Raw genomic sequence first — 24930 nt, forward strand, 5'->3', positions numbered from 1 at the left:
CTTGAGCATCAGAAACGGATGCTTTCGGGGGCGATGGGAAGTCTTCCAGCTCATCAATCCACACCGCCCTCCCCCTAAATCTTCCTCCTCCCTTCACCTTTACTCCTTCACACACACACACACACACACACACACACACACACACACACACACACACACACACACACACACACACACACACACACACACACACACACACACACACACACACACACACACACACACACACACACACACACACACACACACACACACACACACACACACACACACACACACACACACACACACACACACACACACACACACACACACACACACTCATTGATGTGTACATTCATATACACAAAGTACAGAAGTAAGTAATTACACCTACACAGAAAAAAAAGAAAAAAGAAAGAAGGTTGGCACGCACACATGGCCACACGGGGACCTGGGTAAGAGACCAAACTAATGTGAGAGGAAAGTGAGGCACATAATCTGACAGGCAGAATCCAGCCTGAATTTTGGTATACTCAAAACAGAAGTGGATGATTAAGGTGTCGCAGACTGTCCCAGGCTTTCAGCCCAGTGAGAACTTCTAAAATGTAGCATCTATGTAGCACCTATATTCTCCCGGTGGCCATACGAATACTCTGAATCTTTAAGTACCTATTAAACAGAGACAGCTGTAGAAGCTCGGGCTCCATTGTCCACACGAGTAACAGCCATGCCGGCAAATAATTTCGGGGTTGGACTAAGGTACCATAGTGATGATATGAATAGTGCTTAAAGGCTTATCTTTTCTTTCACATCCTAATTTGCTATTACCAAGGTCGAAGGCATTGTAACAGAGATCCACATAATTAAACATCTAAAGAATTTATGTGCTCCAACAGTCTCATAAACTCTGGGTTGGGACCCCGAAATAAGTCACAGGCCTATTTCTGCTGGGTCCCTCCATGGCAAGAGTAGCAGTAGGTTGTCATGAGCTGGGGTCAGAAGAACAGGGACTAAACTCTGTCGCTGCTGAGTGCAGGTGTGACACAGTGGTTGAAAATAAAGATGGAACTGTCGAGTCAATCTCTGGAGGGCGTTTACCGAGGTGCTTGAGAAGGACCCCAAAGGGTCTTTGAGGGCCATTCATTCAAAGTGGCAGCACTTTGATATCCCTGGATGTAAATGTGAGTCTTTTGTAACTCCTTTTTCATACACCTTCCCTTTACAGTATTTAAAAGCTACTTCATTATACTGGACGTGTTGGTTCACAGGGTCAGTTCATTTTGTTCCAAATTGGCAACAGAAAGGGTGGTCGGGGGAGAATGAGAGAGAGAGCAGGTAATCTGTCCATCCTTCCAGTAACCCCCTCGCTCTGTTAGGATGGGCATCGGGAGTTTAGGCGAGTTCCAGTTCAACCGTCGTCTGGGGTCGAGTCTTCAGGGCTGGACGAGTCCTCAGCAAAGTCGTCTGACGAGCCACTCTTGTGGATGCGTCCGTCGCTGCGCATGCTGTGGAAAGTCTTGCGGAAAGCCTCCATCATGGAGTGCGCCAGCTTCTTGGCCTCGAGCTTGCTCTCGCACTCAACAGCGTGGCAGTCCATCTGGAAGGACAGATCGTCGTTGATCTCCCGGTAGATCCAGGCAAATACGTTGGATCTGACGCTGTGGTCGGCCGTGCAGTAAGCGATCCGTGCCACCTGGTAGGTGTCCATGGTTACCGAGGCCTCGCCGTGCTCATCCAGGTGGTGAAGACGCACCTGGAAGGGACGGATCTCTAGCAGGGAGTTGCTTTCGGGGTAGGTGCCCTGCTGGTGGGCGAGGGAACGACCCTCCACCAGACCCACCACTGCCGACTCTGTGCAGCCCGACAGAAACTGGGTCCCGGAGATCGCCACTTTACCCAGGTAGGCCACCTGTAGGAAGACACACACAGATACTATTAGACTGGTCCTTTCCACAACGTCACGTTTAACAAACACTAAAATGAGATCCAGCTACCGTAGAATAATTACAAATGATACTGCTCCCTGTCATACTGAAAGAGCCCTATTATGACTTTTTATAAAGCACTTTTCTTTACAAAGTCAAAAGGAAAAGACACAGGGACAATACCAGCCGAGGACTATGAGAATCTGGAGGGCACAAAAATGACCACTTTTGAGAGACTTTCTTGCCTGATTGAGCCGAAAGAAGCAAATTGAAAACAGTGGGCCGAGAATAGTCCCCTGAGCAACACCACAATTAAAATGGACATTCAAGTGAAATAATAGGGCTGATCTGGCCTCATATATTTGTATATATAGAAAGGAACATTCACCCATCAGCCCCAACAGTTCTGCAATGAATCAATGTCTGCATGTTCAGCTTCATCAGACGCCAATGCCATGCAATGTGAAAGCTGTTACCAGGGTCCAGAATAGTCCAGATCACTACTAAACAGGTCTTTGTCTTTATCAAGAGTGGACGCATTTCAAATTTGAAGTCACCTCATACAGTAAGTATTCCTCTATTCATATACATCTTTAGGTTAATCAACCTGGGGTGCGTTCATTCTCTCTGTAGTGATGATAATAGCCTTTTATGATTTCAGCCCTGTTGTGTGTGTGACACTGACTGACACTGACTGTGCTGACATGAAGAGGGATGTTTGTTTGTTTGCTATTTCCCAAAGAGAGAGAAAAAAAAAAGCTGTCGCTGCAACAAGGACCATAGAATCCAATAGTAATGACACTGCATACCAGAAGAGCGATAGACTGAGGAGATAGAGAGGGAGAGCAGGAGAGAGAGTTAAGAAGTCAACAAAGCTGGAGTTTTCTATGGGAAGGTGACCAAATCAAGAGCGCTCCAGCAATAATGGCCGACTTGTGCACGTTCTCTTCATGGTGTTCTTCATAGCTTGATGAAAATACACAGAGGAGGAGCATGCTACGAGTCAAACACTAGGAGAGTTTTTACTCCTGTCTGTGTTTATACTGGGGCAGGGGAATACTCCTCTCATGAGTTCATTACAGCTGGCTGATGTGCAGCACACAAGGCTGCAGATAACATGAGCGCAATGATAAGCGGGAATACTAAAAGGAGAGATGTGTATCATACAACAGTCTGAATCATTTATAAAAGATGGGACCTGCTTCCTTCATGTCTCAATGCACATATGTCAATGTCAAGCCAGTCGGAGAGGTTATCGAGAACACTATTCCCTTCAGATATGTTCACTATTACCTACAAGTCTTTTTGAGTTCTCTGCGATTTATTATTCAACAACAGCAAGTGAACAGAGCAGATCAACAATTACCAAAGCCAGACAGACATAAAGCACCAGAAAACGACACAAAGCAGTCGCTCCTTGTCCCATTTTAAATCAACACGTGACTACGAACTCTTCTTTCAGTTTGGTTTAGTCTGCCGGCCCTCATTTACTGCTCTGGTTTTCACTGAATGGGATCTTTCAGGGTAAGCACGGAGAACAGTCAGCCAGTCACTCAGACCAGCCTCTTGGTTGGACAGGCAGCTAAGTCTTATGTAGGGCAGGTGTAGCATTTAAGCTGCAAAAAACATTTTATAAACCGACGCCGGCAGCAATATCTTTGGAAAGGACGCCCTGAAATCGAAGTGAAATGTAGTGTCTTGCCAAAATAGTTTGTAAAGTCACGCACACACAAAAACTCGTAATTACCAACACACACATGCATGAAAGAAGTAGAAGATTCTTTAAATTAAAAAAAAAATACAGTAAATGAAAAGAATGGAGACAAATAGAGGGAGACAGAGGAAGCTAATGAGAAATGGAAAGCAAAAGAAACAAAAAACAAATGTACTGTCCAAAGATTGAAATAAATACATACATCAACACCACTAACGCTCACTTATTAATACATTACAGAAATGTTACACACCTATTTCAAGGCCAATTTATGAAAAATAAGATAAGTTATAAAGCCTGAAAGCTATATATTAACAACACAAGCAACAATATTATCGAATGCCAACATCAGAGATGATAGTGTCAGAGGTAGCATTACTGGACCAATGGCAATGTAAAATATTTCCTGTGACAGTCACAAGACACATGCTCTAAAGCAGCATGTGTAGTATCTGCAGAACTGGTATGCTATGACTATGGTGGATTAGGCCCTGGTAAACCCTGATTACAGAGCAACATGACATGGATTCCCAGTTTCCTATCGGCAACAGTAAGAGATCCAGGAGGTGAAAGCAGCTGCCTCCTCAGGCCTTGTTTTCATTAGTGGTGACCGCAGGGGTGGGACATACAGCCTTTGCACCCGATCCACCATTTAGCCGAGTACCACAGGTCTGCCGGAGCAGCCTGGAGGTAGGGGCGGTTTTTGCTAGTCGACCACACCGACACCGTCTCGCAGCCAAAAGGTGGTCAGTCACTCAGCAAGCCAACAAATCCAACGACGACGCCAAGATAAATCCACCGCCCACAGTTTGTGTGTCAAACAGCAATAAAGAGTCATTGTGCACTTCTTTTTTCTGTCTCTCCAATTTTGATATTAAGTTACTAAACTGCGATCGGTTCTACCGATTACCAGTGCCAGGTTTTATTCTCTTACAGCGGCTGGGAGTTGGCCAAAAAGGTTGTTCATGTTTTCTCACAATCTATACATGTCTGCTCTACTGTCTTTGGTGTGAGACAATTAGGAAGTGATCTAGTTAATAAACCATGTTCACAATTTGGGGAAAAAGAGCCAAGATAAAGAGTTGCAGCTGCTCGTTATCTAAACTGAATTCAGTCTGATGTTGCTTTCTTTTCTCCAAGCGAAAGATTAGGTTTTTTTCCCCAAAACCAATCATTAGTGACTGGCGTATCCACTATAGTTGTAACTGTACAATAAATACTGAAAGCTTTCTCTGATCATCCAAAGAAAATATTAAGGAAAGTAAAAATTAAGAAGAGACGGGCATGAAAAGGAGGAAGATGGTGGTTTTGGTTGAGTCCAAAAGTGAAAATGTTTGTCTTTGATAAAGAACTAAATACACTGGCCGGATTTGGCACATTTGTAACTGTTTGGGCTGAATGTTGAATTTCTCTCCAAGTATCAACGTTTCAAGCCAAGAAAGAAAATGAAATGAACGAATATAAAACTGGTAGGTGTGTGTGTGTGTGTGTGTGTGTGTGTGTGTGTGTGTGTGTGTGTGTGTGTGTGTGATAAGCGAGGAGGACACCAGACTGAGCAAACATTTAGAGTTTGTTTCCTCAAAGCAAACATTCAGCTGAAGAGGAAATTGTTACATTGCCTGAGCAGAAAGATGAGGGACAGATTGAAATTGAAAAAAAACAAAACTGCTTATAAGGCTGTTCATAAAAGAAGACAAAACAGATACACCACTAAAAGCTCTGAACTTGGCTGAATTTTTATAGTTTGCAGTTTTTTGAATCAGCCATTTCAACAGTACGGACATTATTTCCTTCGGGGCTAAGACACTGAGCCTATTTACACCTGGTATTAAACGGGTCTGTAGGAGAACATAGCATCTCTATAAGGAAAGCTGAATGTTTGAACACACAGACGCACTAAACGTGAAACTAAATGTGGAGTTTATTTGGTTTGGGTGCTGATTAATGCCGATGGGTAGACAAAACATGTGGACAAATAACCACCAGTATATTGCCAAGCATTCATGTTCAAATGTATTCATGGTTTTCACGTGTAAATTATATTTGGCACAAATGACAGCTGTGACTCGTAGTTGTATGTCATTAATGCGTGTACCGTTAATCCAATCCATGTGAAACACTGGAACTGTTTGGCCGTTGGGCAGAACCACCGTGACCATAGGAAGAAATACCAGAGCTGACATGATGGACATAAACTAGATCGTTGTTAGATCGTAGAGTGACAACGCTGTAGAACTAGACCGGTGCCATTGAAATACACACATTTATAACCCGAGGAACGGTAAGAGACAAGATCCGCTCACCCAGCACGTCGCATGGATGTTTTTTGTTGAGCTGTTGCTTTCCTTCGTGGGAATACGCAAACCATAGACGAGTGGGACCCTTGCAGGAAAGCTGAAGCAGCAGTGATGTTGTCCTTAATACAATATGACTTGACCCGTGACGTCCTTCAGTCCATTAGACCCCATAGAAGTCCAGTAAAAGAAAAATACACACAAGTGTTCCTGCTGCCATCTATTGCGAAAGAAAGTCCGTCACACTGAATTAGCCTCCACTAACATCATAAGAGAGTATGCTGTCATGAAGCAAAACCTAAGGGACCCTTTTGGGAAAGTATTGTTGAGACTGTCAGGGATCACAAGACATGAGATGCTGTCAGGAAGAGGTGAAGATCAGCTGGACAGTTGTTGTCTTTTTGCTTTAGGGTAATAAATCAAAGCTGGGTGATGCAATATCAAGGAAAACAGCCAGGGGGGGATACGGTAAAGTTCTACACAACAAATCTGATTTTCTAGTTCTGCAGTTTGTGCAGGGCAGATAGACATTTGTTTATTTCCCCTTTTTACTTCTTTTTTTTTTCACCTTCACTAGAGCCAATTTTGTGAATTTTTGGATATTTTGAATTGGCAGAGAGATGTACATGGAAACTACCTAAAAAAATCAAAACTTGAAACTTGAAAAGAAAGAAACAGAATAAAAAAGGCAGACAATCTGGCAGACAACAACAGAAATACGGCCAAGCAGACTTGACATTTCATATGAAATTTGATTCAAAATGGAGAAATTGCTTTGATACTTAATTGAAAAAAAAGAAGTAAATTCTTCCTTTTGAAAAACTAAATGTTGAGACTTCAAACCAAACCCTCCGATAGAATAACACTGAACAAACACCATGACTGCCGGAGCGGTACGATACATTGACTGTATCTCATTTTGGTTTGTCGGCAAACATTCTGGAAGATTTCACAGAAAGACGCCAGCGAGGTATGTGGGTAATCATATCAAAACAGAAAGCCCACATTTTGATCGAGCTTCGGACTGCAACTGAATACCTCCATGAAATACAAGGTCTCAAAGCAGCCGCGTTCAAAAGCTCACCGAAGCACAAGTGAACAATCCGTGTGTCTGGAAGTCTGAGACGAGTTAGTGTGGGACTTTTAACCGCTACAGTGTGTGAACAAATTACAGGTTTTGATGAAATCATCTTAAATTGTCCGGCCGGGGGAGGCGTCGTGATTCAGGTCGAGCGCAGAAGCGAGCTGCAGTCAGGCTCTCCAAGCCAAAACGGTACAGACTCACTGCATGAGTCAGTGTTTGTGAAGCAAACCACTCAAGCTCGGACTAAAACTGATACGTGAGTCCATCCGTCCCAGACCAGAACACATCTATTGCTCTCCGCCTGCTCACCAGTCGTCGCAGTGCTGGCGAGTCAGACAGGCGGCTTAAATCATTCCAGAGTCCTCCCCTTTGTTTTAACTCTCCATGTGTTTCTCTTCTTTCTCCCCCATCATCTCTGAATGTCTGTTGTCTTATCTTTCTTCAACTCTCTCCATCTCTTTCAGACAGTTTCCCTCCCAGCATCTGTTTTCTCCCCTCCCCATCACCTCAACTCTATCCTCACATCCCCTCAGCTAACTGTGAACATTGTTACCACGTCGAATGGAAAATATTGATTCCATATGAAGACAGAAGTAAAGATCAGTTACAGGACCGACGGCCTTGGGGGGGCTGCGAGGGAGGAATGCTACGAAGTGAAATGGAGCAAACATTGACAGAAAAACAGTGAGGCGGCAGGGAGGTTGACATTTAAACTACACACTGGATCGCTGCTGCAGACTAGGAACTACGTGTACGTGTACCTGCTTCGTAGGACATGGGCAAGAACAAAAGAGATGGAGTCCAAGTGTTTGTGAATGTGAGGAGGGGAGGAGCGTGCTTAAACATTTGCATGTGTGGTGAGACATGTGGCCGCCATTACCGATGATGTTTATGTAAGATATTCCTATTCTATTCTCTCTCTCTCTCATTATATTGGGGATCTGTCCGACCTGCGAGCTCAAGTCATTGATATACTAGTTCTTGGTCGCCTTGCTAACTTGTCTTTGTGTCCTGGAAGAAGTTGAAAGAAACAACGTTGGGAAACACGCTTATTTGCTTCATTGCAGAGAGTTAGATGAGGAGATTGAAAACACTCAAATGTCTGCAGGCTGTATTTATGAAGCTACTGTCAGCAGCTGGCTAAATTAGTTTAGTGCAAAGACTGGAAACAAGGGGACAGTTCACAAACCCACCTACCGGCATCTCTTAAAATCTCTAAATATCTTGTATGTTTAACCTGTACAAAAAACAAGTTTAAAAAATCCAATTATTTGCAGTTTTGTAGATTGTAATTGACAGATAATGAAGAGGAAAAAAAAGACATACTGTATATCCACTTAAATATAAAAAAAGTATATCATGCTGTTACTTATATGCCCACACCTTGCACTCTACACGGGCCTCTTAATATCCTTAGGATGAACAATCTGCCAAAGAAAAAAAACCTCTGTGATTGAACTGCTCATAATAACCTGTTCTCTGGGTTTACAAGTAGATATTGCTTGATTCTACTGGGAGACAAGCAAAAAAAGGTTGTGAGTGATCGCTTTAGTTCAATGTATGGCAATCATCAGGGAGGTTGTGCAAATACGTCCAGTATCCATGCTGGATGATTAACTTGTCTCTGCGACTGTTACTCATTAAAAAACCCGCCTTTAAGCACACGCCAGTAACAATGCTCCCTGTGTTTCATAATAAATAAGGCATTCATTTGATGAGGACACACAAACTCAACAATGCCTTAAAAAAACCACAACGATGGGCATGACAAAAGAGAAGCAGACACACGTGCAGCGAGGGGGAGACGGGGAGGGAAAGTTGTTGTAAACAGATCGAGAGCAAGGCCGACGGAAAGCAGCTGAAATCAAAAGGAGGACAGAAGAAAGCGAGGGATGCACAGATAAGACAGAGAAAACATCCGCAGCGCAGCAAGAGAGCCTGTGGGAAGAGAGACAGGAACATCCTGGACACACACACACACACACACACACAGTCTATGTGTCTGTCTGTGTCCTTCGAGACTTATTTGTGTGTAACCACAAAGGTATGTGCGTGCGTGTGTGTGTGCGTGTGTGTGTGTGTGTGTGTGTATGAGAGGAGCAGAGATTGGGCAGCTGTGCGGCTGGAGCCACAGCTGGTTCGACTATCAGCAGAGAAAGGGAAGCGATGGGAAGAAATAAGGAGGAGGTATGGGAAAAGGAGGAGGAGGAAGAGAGAGGAATCTTTGAGGAGATACCTGTCCCTACGGAGAGGCTTTGGGAACATGGAGGAGGAAGAAGAAGAAGAAGAAAGGGGCTGAGATGACAGGAAGAGGGACTGAGAGCAGAACAAGGAGGCACTTGTTGAGTTTGGTCCTGTTGGATCTGATCTGGGAACAGACTGTAATGTGAAGGTACAAAACAGTCGGCTACACTTCTGGAACTCCTCTCCCAGACGCCGGTCCAAGGACACACTGGTGGTGCAGACAAAACAAGCCGCCTATCTCTCAATCCGTGTCTTTTTTTCTTGCCCCTCATTTGTTCCGAACAGTAAAAGTTTGTGTTCTTTTCCAAATGGCACGAGAGGAGATGTCAGTGTGAAAATACGGTTGTTTTTGTTCATGACTAAATGTCTGACTATTTGGAAACATCGTGGGCTTGTATCTGGCAGTGGTGATCTTATGTTGTTTGCCAAAAGTAAAAGAAATACCTGGTATTAACAGCGTGCGAAAGGAAGCTTATAACTTAGTGGCCTATGGCACGTTTATGCGGATCAACATTTGAGCACATTCATGCATAAGGCTTAGAAGCATATTTTTATAAGGAAGTTTGCTCATTAAGATTCTTGCCAAGAGTTAAGATAATAAGACCGATATCACTCGCATGTCTTTACAATAAATATGAAGCTACAGCCTTCGCTGAGCACTAAGACTGGAAACAGGAGAAACCGCTACGTCCAAGGGTAACCTACCGACCAGCACCGATACATCACACTAATTAACAAGTTATATATGATTGGTTTAATCCATTTCTGGGAATGGGATGGTATGTTACTGGTCCTGGTCAAGAAACGGTCCAACTTGCTTGCCGTTTCCCCCAATTTCCAGTTTGAATGCTAAGCTTAATGTCTCCTGGCTGTGGCTTTATTCATGGTGCACAGGAATACAATAAGAACATGTTATTGAGTAAAAATATTATTATGGATTTGTACAAAATAATGTGTTTTATATGTTTGTGTAAAAAAAATAAAACGTTATGGGATTTTGTAACATCCAAAATATCAATAAATGTAAAGTACTGACCCGAAAATAAAGCATTGGTGGAGGTTATCCTGATGTTCTCCTTCAGGAGGCCCCTGCGTCTGGATCCCGCAGCATAACTGGGAATGCGCTGCTTGGGAATGCAGCATTCCTGAAGAGGTTGTTAACATTCCTCTAAACGTATTGAATCAGCACAGTGCAGCTGGCTCCGCTTGCCACGGCATGCAAAGATGGATGAGGGCTTTTTCTTCTTCTTTTTTTTAAGTGCTGTTTGTGTTGCGCGGTGAGATGACGATGCTGTGTGTGTGTGTGTGTGTGTGTGTAAGCACAAAACAGAGACTGAGTGTTTCACTGTAAGTCAAGACAAGAGCACCTCAGTGTATATGAAAGAAGCTTTCACATTCCCAGCCCCTTCCATACATATGGGTAGATTCTTCATACTCCAAATGATGGCAATAAAATATGTCTCAGCTTAAACAAATAACTTTCCACTCTAGTGACACTGGTGTAGTTACTTTTTCTATTCCTGGCCACAAAGTATGGCCTCACGCAGACAAATTTGCAATGCAAACGCGAAAAATGAAAGTGTATCAAAGAGCTTTTTTTTTTTGGTCAAAGCAAATAGAAAAACTGTAACTGCCGTACATGAGCGCCGCAGCCGGCCCGCCGGGATCCGCCTCCGGAGCGCGCGGTGGCTCATCTAGTCCAGATTTCTTGCACAGAGAAAGTTTTGTGCAACGCTGCAAAGATGTTGTCGGAGGCCCGAGCACACACATACATACTCACACCAGAGACGTCATGTGTTTATCGGGCCGTCGTGATTCTAGTCACACCAGTGTAAACACAGAACATTTTAGTGGCACTGGAACTGGAACTCTAACGCGTAAGAAAGAAACACAGAGAAAAGGCTTGAGCTCCGGAGCCCTGTGGAAGTTAGTCTGGAAATGTTTTAAATGGCTGACTCCCACCGTGGAGATAACAGCGAAGGCGTTGAAGGCCGATCTTGAGACGGCATTGTGTCTCACTGTCCGGTGCCGAGGATCAAGCACTGAACTGTTGCCCAGTCCGGATCCTCCACTGACAAGTAACAGGACAAGCAGAATAGACGAGTTAACCTGAACCTGAACCCAGACTGCGTGAGAACACGCATTTCACCACTTTGATCTATACTTACGGTACACAAAAGTAACCGACGTAAGATGTGCACATTCCTATATTTTCTTTGACATATGATTATCATGTTATCTCATGTCGAACAAATCCACCGACTGAGGCTGACTCAAGTGACGTCACTTGAGGCCATACATCAGACTAGATGAGTTCCTCGTTTAGCAGGGAATAACCCGGGAAAGCTTGTACAATATTTTAAAATAACACACACACTCTCACATACACATATATATATATATATATATATATATAAATATATAAAGGAGAATCACTGATACAAAGGCGCTATTAGACATTCACACATTCTTCAGAGAACTAGGAGCACCGGTCATCTCACTCCGGCTGCTTATCATCTAAATGTCATCACTGTGCGTTCTGTTCTCTGTTCACTGGAGCAGACGGTACGTCCAGCTCACTCTCTGACATCGGAATACCAAGTACAGAGAGACAAGCAGCCTCTCTGCCTGAGAGATTAGATAAAGACACGGTAGTGTAAGTGACGTCAGTGGGAGAGTCACACTTGATCACTGGTTTTGGTTTAATTGCGAGCAGAAGAAGTAGGAGACGCAGTGCTGACTGTCTTTTTCACAGCAGACATTTGGTCTTGCCACAACGGGAAAAGCAAAGGTGTGACTGATAACGTTAACTAAGCTCTGTACTAGCCATTACTATAATTCCACTTGTTTTACACTTACACTTTTCCTCCTGTGACAGAGGCACTTTAGTGACGTTCTGGGAACACTCATTAGCTTAATCACTGTCAACCACATCTTAAAAAGGAAAATCCAATCCATTTTTTTCAATGGATGTGAAGTGGCTTGCTTTGACAGCAGCGGGCCGGGCCGGGGAATGAGAGGTGGCCTTTCATTGTTGCTGGCTGTTAGCTTTGGCAGAGGGACAGCAGGCCTCAGCCAGTCTTCCTGCCTGCCTGTAAACGGGGATCACGACTGGGGCCGAGTGAAGCAGAGAGGGAGAAATGAAAGAGAGGGGATTATAAAACATTGCATAAGCGTACAAAGTGGTAGCATGTTGCATCGTAGCGTATACAAGCCAAGCAGGAAGGAGTGCAAAAAGAGCAAAATTGGGTTTACTCATGTTTTATCTTTACACTTTCAATACAGTGTTTGTGGCTGCAACGTCCGCGGGTTTGCTCACGCATTGTGCTTCCACCTCGAAAGACGTGTGCTATCTAAATAATGTTTGCTTGCTTGCTTGAAAATAAAACAATGTCTCTTTGAGGTGTAACAGTAGAAGCAGAGGGGCAGAAACAGGTGGGCAGACAGATATGCAGACAGGCAGGTAGTGACTCAGACAGGAAGTTACACAAGCCAACAGATGCGGGAGGCGAGGCAGACAGACTCGCATATAAGGAGGCCGCGGACAGATGAGGCAAATGGATTTTTTTTGTGTTCCTGGTATTCTGCTGAATAGCTGCAGTGGTATCCATGGCAACATTCTCGGAAATGCTGGAAAAGAGCAGCGAGTACAGAAGAGTGAGTGGATGCTAGGATTTAGAGATTAATTTAGACAGAGAGGGATACCAAGTCCAGATGAGGAGAAAGTCTTATCTTCACTGGTGTCTATGTGTGGATTAAGTTGGAGATGCAGTGAAAACAGATTTATACTTTAACAATGGCAGGCAGGATAACAGCTGTCTTTTAAGAGACACGAGGATGAGGGGGAAGAGCAGGTGCAAAGCCTTGTAGTAAACAACGCATCGGCTTAACAATATCACATCATGAGGAATGTTTTGTTCATTTGAAACAAAGCTGTCATCTGTCAGCTCTCACCACGGACAATGGGATCGGTGTCCTGACATATCCTCATTTTAATTCTTTGGATTAAAGATTCATTTTGGAATATCGCAGCATTAGTTCCCATTTTATAAATCATATTGGTATTTAAGATTTAGTAACTACTACCTCCCCCCCCTCTGTGTGTTAACTTATTTCTCTTTCCCAGAAGACCAAACTTCCCTGTTCTTCCAGTAAGGTCCTCTCACTGACTTTCACTTCGACTTTTTGGGAAGAAGATGAGGACTCAGCACTTTTTGGCCCCTTAACTGCATTTTTCTGTTTTATAGTGAATGATTGTGTGTCTGTGTGTGTTGGCGCTTGTGTACAAAGAACCAACCAAAACGCATGGGGTGTGTTCCTTTGCAATGATTTTAATGAATACGTTTGTCTTTAGTGTATCTGAAACTAAGAATCGTTGTGTTTTTGTTAGCTTCAAATGAGCCGTTTCTATTTATATACGGAGCGGGTCCTCTTCATGGAGTTTGATATGTTGCACCTCCATGTTGTATCAGGAGTGCCTCAAACTTTAATAACAGACTTATCTTCACGTACCCTTAATTTGTTTGTTTATTCCATTTCAAATGTTAATATTTCTATTTTTAAATGATGTCTTATGTCTCTTTTGCACTGTATTTATTGTTATGCACTAGTCACCAAGCCAATTTCCTTGTATGTGCAAACTTACTTGGCAATAAACCGTTTCTGATCAGAGCAGAACGGGCTTTTCAGGAGTGTGGGGGGGTGCTTAAAGCGACAGGTGCTAACATGAAGCGTTGCAGACAATCAAAGTGAATACAGCTTTTTTTTAAACATTGAATCATGTAAACTGGTTCAAGTAGAAACCCAAAAGTATGAACATGAAAATGAGCATGATATATCCCCCTTTGAGGAAACAGCCTGATATTAATTGTGTAGTTTAGTTAGTTGAAAAGCTTCCAGTCCTTTTCCAATATGCTCGTTGTTGGTTCAGTGCAAGTGACCAAAGCCAACATTTAACCTTCCAAACAAAACCCACTTGAAGTATCTCACAGGGGCCCACGGTCCTCTCAAGCCCATTTGTTATACTTAACGCTTGTAAGGCAGCGACACAATCGGTTACTTTGGATTGTCGGTGCCGTGTGTATTAAGAGTGTGCGGCTGTTTAAAAAAAATCTGCAGCCCCCAGCTCCTTCGAGGACGGAGAAAAGAGAATAGGCTGCGAGTCAAACTGCTCATTGGATTACACTTCGCACAGCCAGGAAGGGGAGGAAAACAAAAAAGGCACCCATGCCAGAGCACATGGCACACACTCATATGCCCACACACACACACACACACACACACACACACACACACACACACACACACACACACACACACACACACACACACACACACACACACACACACACACACACACACACACACACACACACACACACACACACACACACACACACACACACACACACACACACACACACACACACACACACACACACACACACACACACACAGTTTATTAATAAAGAAAAACAGTTGGATTATGGTATTAATGCTATTATAGATTTACTGCCCAGGAGCAAGGCTGGATTTGGGGATTATCACCTTCATGTGACCCTACCTTGTATCCAGCATGGGTCCTGCCCTTTGTGAGCGGAGTGGTGGAGCAGAGCTCGATGGCCTCAGGCTCGTGAAAGATCACCGTGGGCAGCGGCTCCTTCCTCAGCGTCAGCACATTGAGCTTGGTCTTCAGCATGGTCTGAAAGTGCTGATGGAGAAAAGAGAGAGATACGCACTGTGCTTTAGGCAAACGTCCAACCAGTATCAGACCACTATAAGCCTACAGGTTAACATTCGTCGTTTCCATGTCAACACTGCTGGAGACCTGACATTGGTATTTTAGTTCAAAGTTCATATGTGTAAATGTGATGGTAGACTTGGTGCTCTATAACAATTTCATGACTCAAATGGTTTAAAGACATCAGGATATCGTGTTTTGAGATTGTGTTTGAACGTTTATGAAATTCAAGGCAGGAGCATTCCAGATTTACTGAGTGGTGAAAACTGGAGATGAAGACCGGGAGTGAGATGGTTTTTTCTGCTGAAAGTGGAATATGAAGGGAGCTCTGCCCTCGCTACCTCCGAAAAAACAAGAGAGGAGAGCCGCCTGCTCTCACACTAGAGTCCATGGCAAGTGTTTCCTGAAGCCGAGCAGAACCACATGGTGGATCTGGCTCCGAGGAATTTCTGCGCTTTTCTATACAGTCAAGACAGAAATGAGCAGCTAATGAAATCAGGACTTCCACAACTAAGGAAAAGAAACGCAGGCATATGGCACGTCTGCTGCTGCTCTCCTCAACTATCAAAGACCTTACAGCACTAACAATTGGTCGGTGAAACTATTTTCTTATGCATGGGCAATAATGCTGATATTTCTAATATGAATTCGTTACCCGCAGTTTACCTGCTTTGACTTGAACGTGCAGTCCTTTTAGCCACGCTATGCCGACATGGTCAAATGGAAATATGGACTGCTATGAAATACGGTACCGATATTTATGGTCCTCAGAGGATGAGCCATAATGACTTTGATGATCTAGCGGCATCGATCAGGTCAAATCTTAAATTCCTAAAATACTTTGGACCAAATAGCTGCAAAACAATTGACGTCAGCCTACTGCTCATCAAACACTAGCATGCAAACACGCTGAAACAAGATGGCGACATGTGAAACATTCTACTTTGTACCTGTATGCAAGTCCCTTTGCTTCTCACCTTTATTATTATTATTATTATTATCATCATCTACTCTCTAGTCATCTATTCTAAGTCTCAGAATATGTCTTAGAGTGAACACTGGCTATCCTGTTAAATACAGATGAGGCCTACGTTTACAAATGCTTCCATTCACTTTGTATCTCTCCCTTTGGCACCTCAGAAGCTGTTTTCCATGTTGGACCTGTCCATTTTGGTAACAGATGCTCGTCATTTTCAGGTGAAACAGGGTACCATCAATCTTCAGGGTTGGTTGGTTTGGCAAAGCTAAGAAGAACATAATCAATCAACTTCAAGAAATAGGTTCGGTGTTCAGTTTATATTCTACGCTGCTGCATTGTTCTGTCAAAATGTTCACACAGATTTCATTCAAAAATCCGAGCGTTGGTGCTTTGCATTCTGCCCGGGACAAATTAACAATCGCCTGACTGCAGATACCTGTCATTTGGCTATATTATGCAGCCGCTACCCAATTAATAACAATATTAGAATTGTCCTCATAACCATTATTATCATTAGAAGGTTTTCAAATTGTGCGTACACACTTAAGGCCAATTTAGGTCCCTCCAACCCAACCTGTTGGAGCAGAAACCCCTAGGCTCACCTCCTTCAAGCTAACCTTCACGTTGAGAAAGAAAAGGGGTAGAGGGGTGAAGGGGGGGCTGTCAGGTCAGAGGAAGATAAGGCAAGAAAAAAAAAATCAACATGAGCCGATGAAGGAGAAAGGGAGAAAATGCAAGATGGAGTTGTGAAAGTAAAGCCACATGTGTGTAAACGCTCGCTGACCTCTGCGTCAGCACTTTACAGCTTCCTGACAGCGGCTCACATTCCTGCGGTTGGCTCCGATACGGAGAGGGTGGGGTGGGGGGGGCTGTGGTGTGCGTCCCGACTCCTGCACCCCCCACCAGGAGCAAAAGGCCTGAGTGGAGGGCCGCTTGTGGAGTAACGCTGGAATTCTATTCATAATATTTTCACTGCATTTGAATGTTGTCTTTTTATTTCTCAAGTCCCAATGGTCTCCTCATCAAGTTACTGCTGCTGTTGATTCTATTTCTGACTTCAACTTGGACCCGTCTCCACCATCAGCGCGGCGTAGACCGAGTGGGGTTTGAGTTGGTTACGAAACACTTCAGACATAAATGCTAAACAATGACTGCTATCACAAGAAAACCACACAGCTCTAAATAATGGGCCCCTTTCAGGATTATGAACCTTCTTTAAAGAGCGACACTTGAGCAATCACTCTCGGGGGCCTGGTCTCCACACATGGATTTTAGCGAAAGCCTCTATATTTTGAAAATCCACATCCAATTGACACCCTCAAATTTATTTTGACTTCACACTACTTATACACACACACAAAATGCTTAATTCAGCAACTATCTGAGGAATGTGATGGGTTGCCAAAATCCACACATATCAGGATCTTTAAAAGTTTCACAACTCTGCCAGAGGTTTGGTAAGTGACACCCAACTCTCTCTTCCTTTTACAGCAACTCTAAAGAATGTCCTTGTCTGTGTCGATCTGCATTTGATACCCGAGTCAATGAAGCGCACAACTTCACCTCAAAACCATTATTTTGAGTTCTAGCACTATGATACTTTCTACTTTCTATCAACCTACAATTACCATTTTGAGAATTTGCTGTTCGTTATGATCTGTGATAAAGCTCCAGTCTGGGTCTTTTTAAATCCACACATCTTTTTATTACGACTAACTATGTATACTTTCTACGTTTTATTACTTCCACTCCTCACATATTTAGACTTGCTGTAAACTCAATCAAGCCATTGGGTCATTTGTAAACTAGTTATGACCTTCACTGTCATAACATTAAAAAGGTCTTCGTATTTAGTAGCACGACTATAACGCTAAGAGCACCCACACCGACTCATCGCTGCCGGGACCCATGTGATTAACACGCATGTATAGCGCCAAGAAGTCACTATAAAAAGGAACTTGGCCGTACAGTACCAGAGCAACAATTCAGTTATTTCTATTTTATGGATCTCACGTTTCATATAATATGTATCTGCCTAAAAAACGTACTTCCAATAAACTTTATCCCGCAATAATTTTTACATAGGTCTCACATTTTTTCCCCCTTCTGTGAGTCGTGCTGACGTTTAGATATTGCACCGACGACCAAGGTCAAATCCCACAGACTGACAGGTAATTCTGAATGATTGCTCTCCAAGTATTTCCCTGATTGCTGTTGGAAATCACAAGTGTCATCAACACAAGTACACATGCTATAAAACTATTAAAATATAGTGAATTGCGCATTTCAACATGTGTGATTCCAGGACGTAATTGGAACAATCATGTCCATGGGGAAAATTAAGCAGACAGGCTTTGAAAAGTTTGCCTCCCGCAGTGATGAGCTTAGCAGGTCACAGATGGTAAGTTAAACTGTTAGCGCCCCGAGGGAGCATTCTTACAGGGAAGAGGCTCTCGGGTCAACCTCATGGCAAGACACTGCACTACAGGGTAAAAACAGACCTCTGCCACGCCCACCGAGACACACAAAATAGAGGCTACAGGGATGGGATCATGACTAAACAGTAGGAAACAGCTGGAAACAATGTTAAGAGACTAGAAGCTCAACGGACAGATGATCTGTGTCTAAAGAGCATGATAATGCAGAAAAGAAAACACACCCCTTTGATACGCAAACCGCTCCCGAGCTTAACATAGACCTCCAGACCGAAACACTTTGTCAACAACATTAGCGGAAAGAATGTAGCTAGCTGGGAGATGAAAGAGTGAGCAGAGCTCCGTACCAGATGTTGTAGGTCTGTTGGCAGAAGGCAACAGACAGACAGTAGGACATCACTGGTGGGCATCAGCTCATCATCTTTGCGCTGTTCATTTCCACGATAAAATACAAAAAAGGTCAACAGGATATTCTGTATCACTGTCAGCAGCCTGGTGTGGGCACCCCCGACTCGAAGTGGCCCTGTACCACCACAACCCAGTGGGTCTACAGGAAGCCAATCATGACAAGCACGAAGCTTCACGCCTTGAGCTGCGCTGTCTCTCCTCCTGAAACAGCTGACAAACGTAAGGCGCCCTGTGGCGTTTCCTTGTCAACAAGGTTCTGTTTGCATTTAGTGTTGCTCGACAAAAGTTCATGCGTGTGTGCTCAAGGTCCAACAAGTATGTTGAATGCAATTCCTTCCTTTGACTGCCGCTATTGATTGGTCTGACAGCAATAAACCAAGACACTGACCAAATGGAGACATGCTCGCATAAACGTTGTCCAATAGTGCTACTTGTGGCCCGAACCTCCACATGGTCTCTTTAAAAGGCGGAGCGAGACGTTAGGTTTACTGAACAACAGGGAGTGAGTAAACAGCACAGAGGCTAGAATGAAAGGTTCATAAATGTGCTCCTCAAAGCGAGGCCAAGCCATGCCTTTCCAAACAATGTCTTTACTTTGAAGATTAACAAAAACCTGCGTTAGTCTGGACTCACAACCGGCTTCATACACACAAACACTTCTGTAACCCTGTTGAAGGAATATGCTGTGGAGGAGGGAGGCTCACTCCGCATGTGGTGGCAGTTACCTAAAGCCAAAAGTGGGACGCACCCCCTCAAGTTCATTGCATGGTAAGGACTGGGCAGTGTAACTTTCTAAGCTGTCCCTCAATGTGTTTACTGCCTCCCCCTCTGATCCTAGGACAGTTTATGAGAGGAAATATGTCTGAACGGGCGTGTCGGAGGAAGAAGGTCAATGATCGGATGTTGTGATTGGTGGGTTACGTCTGTAGGAGGAAGCGGGTATTAAAGTACCCAAACCTCAAACCCTGGGGGTGGCAATTTCTGTCTGGTAGTAAAAACATCAACAACTCGCACGTAAACAATGAACCCACCGCAACATCCTAAACAGTCTACATGTGTATAGTATGCCCACAAGATGCACGAAGCAACGAACCCTCTCAGGTCATCCGGCAGCCAACTTTCGCAACCTACGTTTACCCACGTCTACCCACCCAACATGAGATTCTGCCAATTCATCAAATTAATTTGTTTAATGCTGCTGGTTGAAACAAAAAAGTGTCGAAAGGAACCATGGGGAATTTTGTGCCAGCCTGCTCCTGGATTCCTTTTGCCACCGAGGCCACAGTCTCAACAGCATAGCTGTGGCCACAAAGCAACCTCAGACAGACAAAGAGAGACAGACAGACCGAGGCCGCAGAAAGTGAAGACACCCAGACAGCAGCTGATTCCTACTATTTTTGACCTCAGTCAGCTATTACTGCACCGTCAGGTCAACATCTTTTTGTGTGCTCAGCCCTGTTTGTCAGAGTCACACACGTTATGAAGTGTGTGACTCTATGGAAACCATAGCGAAAGGAAGAGCTGCTGACCGAGCGAAAAAACACTTTTGGTAGTTCTCGAGATATTCAAAAGAAAGTGTGTGTGTGTGTGTAACCCGCCTGCCCACTTGCATGTATACGTGTTTGTCCAGACGACTGCATATTGTGCAATCTGCTGTTGAACTAACATGGCCTTTGCCTGGGGAGGAAGGACCCCCAAAAAACTGATGGAGGCATGTAGTCAGGAAGAGGTAGGGAGGATGGGGAAGTGGACACGGAGAGACAGACGGACTGAGGGAGAGAAGAAAAAAAAACATGACGCAACACCGAGACATCGCATCGCAACAAACACACTTTAGTTTCTGAAACGTGTGCGATTGTAAATATAAAAGCGGCTTGCCGTTGCTGATGCTTAACTCGAGCCCCGACCTGCATCTCCTCAGCCCCCCCGCAAACCCTTTCCCTTTCCCCTCCTCCTCCTCTTCTTCACTGCCTGAGCGTGAGACAAAAATGCAGCAAGACATCAGGTGTTGCTATGGCAACAGAGGACAGCACAATTGAGAATAATATGGACGAATGCCATCGTGAATGAAAACAAAACAGAGGATAATAAACACTTGTACGTTCTAGCTGCACTTTCAGCTCGAGAAAAGCCCACCATTTCTGACCCAAATGAGGTGGAAGGTACCAGCTGAAAGGATGTCCGTTGCCACGGTTACAAAGCAGGCAATGGGCAGATATTGCTATCGTTCTAGAAGCACTTTTCACTGTGATGTTTTTTTTTCATTCGCATACAGTTATTTTGAACTGGAACCTTTGGTTTGCTGATCCAGGAGCAGTGCACATGGACCAGCAGCAATTCATATGGGTTTCTGCTGTTTACCAAACAAATAGAACAACCTCGGCAGACTTTGTTGATTCAAATTCATCTCAAAAGTAATCCATCTGGTGAACCATTGTCATGCAGCCTTCCATAGTTTTAAAGTGGCAAGGCAAGTTTATTTAGAGCACAATTCGTACACAATTCAAAGTGCTTTACAGCTACATAAAATTCCAAAAAGGCAAATAAAATCATTCCATAAAAACATAAAAATAATCATTAATTAATTATATTAAAAGTGAAGAGTGCAGATAAAATACTTTCAGTTGTCAAATAGAACTGTTTTCAGCCTGGATTTAAACATTGTCAGAGTTGAGGCCTGTCTAACAGCTTCTGGAAGAATTTTAGCAGCATAAAAGTGAAACGCAGCCTCACCGTGTTTAGTCCTGACTCTGTGCACCAGCAGGAGACCACTCCCTGAGCTTCTCAGAGCCCGAGATGGTTCATATGGCTCTAACATGTCACACATGTACATTGGTGCTAGACCATGAAGAGATTTGTACACAAGCAGAGCTGTTTTAGTCTATTCTCTGAGCAACAGGAAGCCAGTGCAAAGACCTGAGCAGTGGACTAATATGGTCGTATTTCCTGGTTCTAGTCAGGACTCGAGCAGCCGCGTTCTGGATGTGGACAGCAGAACGATGCAAAAACTGTTTATTAACTTTGAGCGACAGCTGGCCACCAGGAGGTAAACTGGTGTGAGCCAAGTGGTGGTTATCAAAAGTACGATTTCTTTAAACAAGCACATCAGAATTTTTCCACCAGCAAGCCTTGCCATTTTAAAAAATCTGGTTCCTGCATTTCTCATAATACATAAATGAACTCCCCTTAAATGTATTTCAAACGCCATGCCGCCTAGTAACCTGTGTTACTAGGCCAAGCTGATGTTTTTTTACTCAGACTTCAGAAAGCTCCATTCAGAGACCCTCCGACTGGTGTCACAGGCAGAGTCGCTCTCCCAATGATAAGTAAACTGGTCTTCTGAGCTTAAAGAATAGACTTGCTTTTACTCTTCTATACATTCAAATGTTTCAGAATCTGGATCCAAATAGTTCTCAGGTGTTCATTCACACAGAGACGATTGCATTCTGCACCCCCATAAACTGTTGAGAACCCAGTGGAGCGCTGATGCACAACATGGAGGGTTGAATACGTTCACATCGCTCATGTGTGGATGTGGTGGACTGAAGTCAATAAAATGCCCTGAATCTAAAAACATACTGTGAACTTATGTTTTTACTCGGGGCGATAGATAGATAGATAGATAGATAGATAGATAGATAGATAGATAGATAGATAGATAGATAGATAGATAGATGGGTAGACTGTGACCTGTGAATAAATAAGTATCAGCTGGAGACTGGAAAATAACAAGTTTTTTTTTTAAACCTTGCAACCACGTGACTGTCAATGATGCTATTTGTCTGTTTAGTGCGGGGTAGTTGGCAGAGCGCGTGACTGGAATGATTCACGTACTCACGTGCGGCAACCAAATTGACTTAAGCAAGGAGCGACGGAAAATGTGAGATCTGCGGGGACTGAATGACACTTGTTGAGCGAGACACAGGAAGTCAGTTCAATCCAGAAAATCACAGCATCGATGACTTGGACGTTTCTATGCATGTTTAGAGTCGGGCGGGTCATGCAGGTGTGTGTGTGTGTGTGTGTGTGTGTGTGTGTGTGTGTGTGTGTGTGTGTGTGTGTGTGTGTGTGTGTGTGTGTGTGTGTGTGTGTGTGTGTGTGTGTGTGTGTGTGTGTGTGTGTGTGTGTGTGTGTGTGTGTGTGTGTGTGTGTGTGTGTGTGTGTGTGTGTGTGTGTGTGTGTGTGTGTGTGTGTGTGTGTGTGTGTGTGTGTGTGTGTGTGTGTGTTTACGGGATCACTGACGGCCGCCTCCTCAACCCCACATGTGAACACCGTAACTCTCGGTTTAGATAAGACGTGATTCCATCTTCTTGACGCCGGGGCATAAGAAGGGATTGTGCAAGTTCACTTGGCAGGCGATCGGCAGGCCGACATCTGGAGAGCATTATGTACGTCTGCGGGAGACGTGAAGCCAGTCTCGATGCACGGCTTGCCCCTGGATATCAAACTACGTGTCATTAACTCTGTGTGTGGGGTTGTGTTTCCTTCTCCGCTTCTTAACAGGTCGCAGGCGACAGGTTATTTACCGAGGGCCTGCTGCTGCTGCTGCTTTTTGTGTGTGGGGGGCGATTTCAAGCAGGGAATGAAGAGTAAACTGTAGATTAAAGCATCCTGATGTGACACCAGGAGGGGGAGGGGGGGGGGATAGAGTGACAACCGGGAGGAGAAGGCCTGCAGTTGTAGGGTAACGGTGATGTTGAATGAAACAGGCCCATGGCAAACAAAAAGCCCCTTTTTACACACTGCAAGAATATACTTCATTTTAAGAAACCTCAGCGGTAGATAAGCACAGGAATGCAGCGGACCTGCACGTTGTTGCACTGCACTGTGCCCCCCCCCCCAACCCCGGCTTGCATAACGTGAAGAGGTGCATTTAAACGTAGCACGGAGAACGAGGGATCAGCACAGAACAACGATGGTTGTTTAGAACCTAGAACCTTTGCGGCGAACCGACGACCGTTAACAACCGAAGCGAGAGACGGCGCTACATCTGTAGCTGCTCCGGAGCAAGTCTCTCCAGGCTGGAGCCACGCACAGCACGGCGGGTTTCAGTGACTGTTCACACGGCTGAACCCTTTATTTACCGCTGGCCTGTCGACAATAAGCGTTTCACACACACACTGGCGCGCGCGCGCCGGGTTCTTACCTGCAATCGCTCCGACGCGGGTTGCCACATATTCGCAGTCTCAAAGGTTCTCCGTCTTTAACTGCAACGTGTTCTCTTTTCGTAGTCCGGATCACATCTGTTCGCCTTCACGGATTGCCTCTCTGTCCTCCTTCAATCTGGACTGGTCGGTAATGAAGGATGTGTTGCTCCGCCTGGCTGCAGTTATCAGACCGACCAGCAGGTGGAGCTACCTGCTGCGTCTGGTCGTTTCTCTGGATGCTGCCTTCAGGTACTTCAGGAAATCGAGTTCGCATGAAAGACAAAGTAGTGAGCCTCAGGAAGAAAGGAGCTTACACGTGCAGCCGTGATAATGGCACACCGCTTTGATGCTGTGGGGTAAACTGTTTTAAGTTTAAGCTTAAAGACATGTGTGCAGTTTGATAAGAGACTGCATTCTGTTATGTTAAATCCCCACATGAAAACAACCATTTATTTTCAGGTTTTCACTTAAAGCAACAATTACTCATCTTTAAACTACTCTAATCAACCCATAGCAAATTGCTTCAGACGTCATGGTTTTCTACAGTTATTTCAGTCAAAACGCTCTGTAAAAACATAAAAACAACAACGGAATGCTGCACAGCATTAAATTACACACGTATTGCGAACAGAGTGCAGCATTTAGCTGCTAAAAAGCAATACATTTCCTGTACGAGCAACATGGAGACTACTCCAGATTTAAAGGGAGACTGAACATTGGAATTACATTCATCATGTGGCCAGAAACACATCACCTACAACTTTATATGTCAATGTTGTGTTTACAGCGTGTTCCTCTGCCCCCAAGTGGACAAGAATGAATTGATGAGGCCTAAAGTGCATTTGTAAACTTCTGGACCCGAAGAACTTCCGCCAGGTAACATCTTACGGCAATAGTTTCCCAGAGGCAGCACTGCAAGAGTTGAGCAAGTGTTTGCTGCCATTTGATGACAGAGCAACAATGAGGTAATAATAACAC

General features: G+C 44.2%; 1 protein-coding gene across 1 annotated transcript; it reads right to left on the reverse strand.

Annotated features, from left to right (window-relative positions):
* Positions 1 to 290: 290 nt before the first annotated feature.
* pid1 (phosphotyrosine interaction domain containing 1) lies at positions 291 to 24087 on the reverse strand. Its single transcript, XM_034549290.1, has 3 exons — positions 23952 to 24087; positions 14807 to 14953; positions 291 to 1891 (listed from the first exon to the last, which is right to left on the reverse strand). Exons 1-3 carry the CDS (start codon positions 23979 to 23981, stop codon positions 1391 to 1393), a joined length of 678 nt encoding a protein of 225 aa, XP_034405181.1. The 5' UTR covers positions 23982 to 24087; the 3' UTR covers positions 291 to 1390.
* Positions 24088 to 24930: the final 843 nt, after the last annotated feature.

Source organism: Cyclopterus lumpus, chromosome 13, assembly GCF_009769545.1.
Source record: "Cyclopterus lumpus isolate fCycLum1 chromosome 13, fCycLum1.pri, whole genome shotgun sequence".
In the NCBI taxonomy this organism is placed as follows: domain Eukaryota; kingdom Metazoa; phylum Chordata; class Actinopteri; order Perciformes; family Cyclopteridae; genus Cyclopterus; species Cyclopterus lumpus.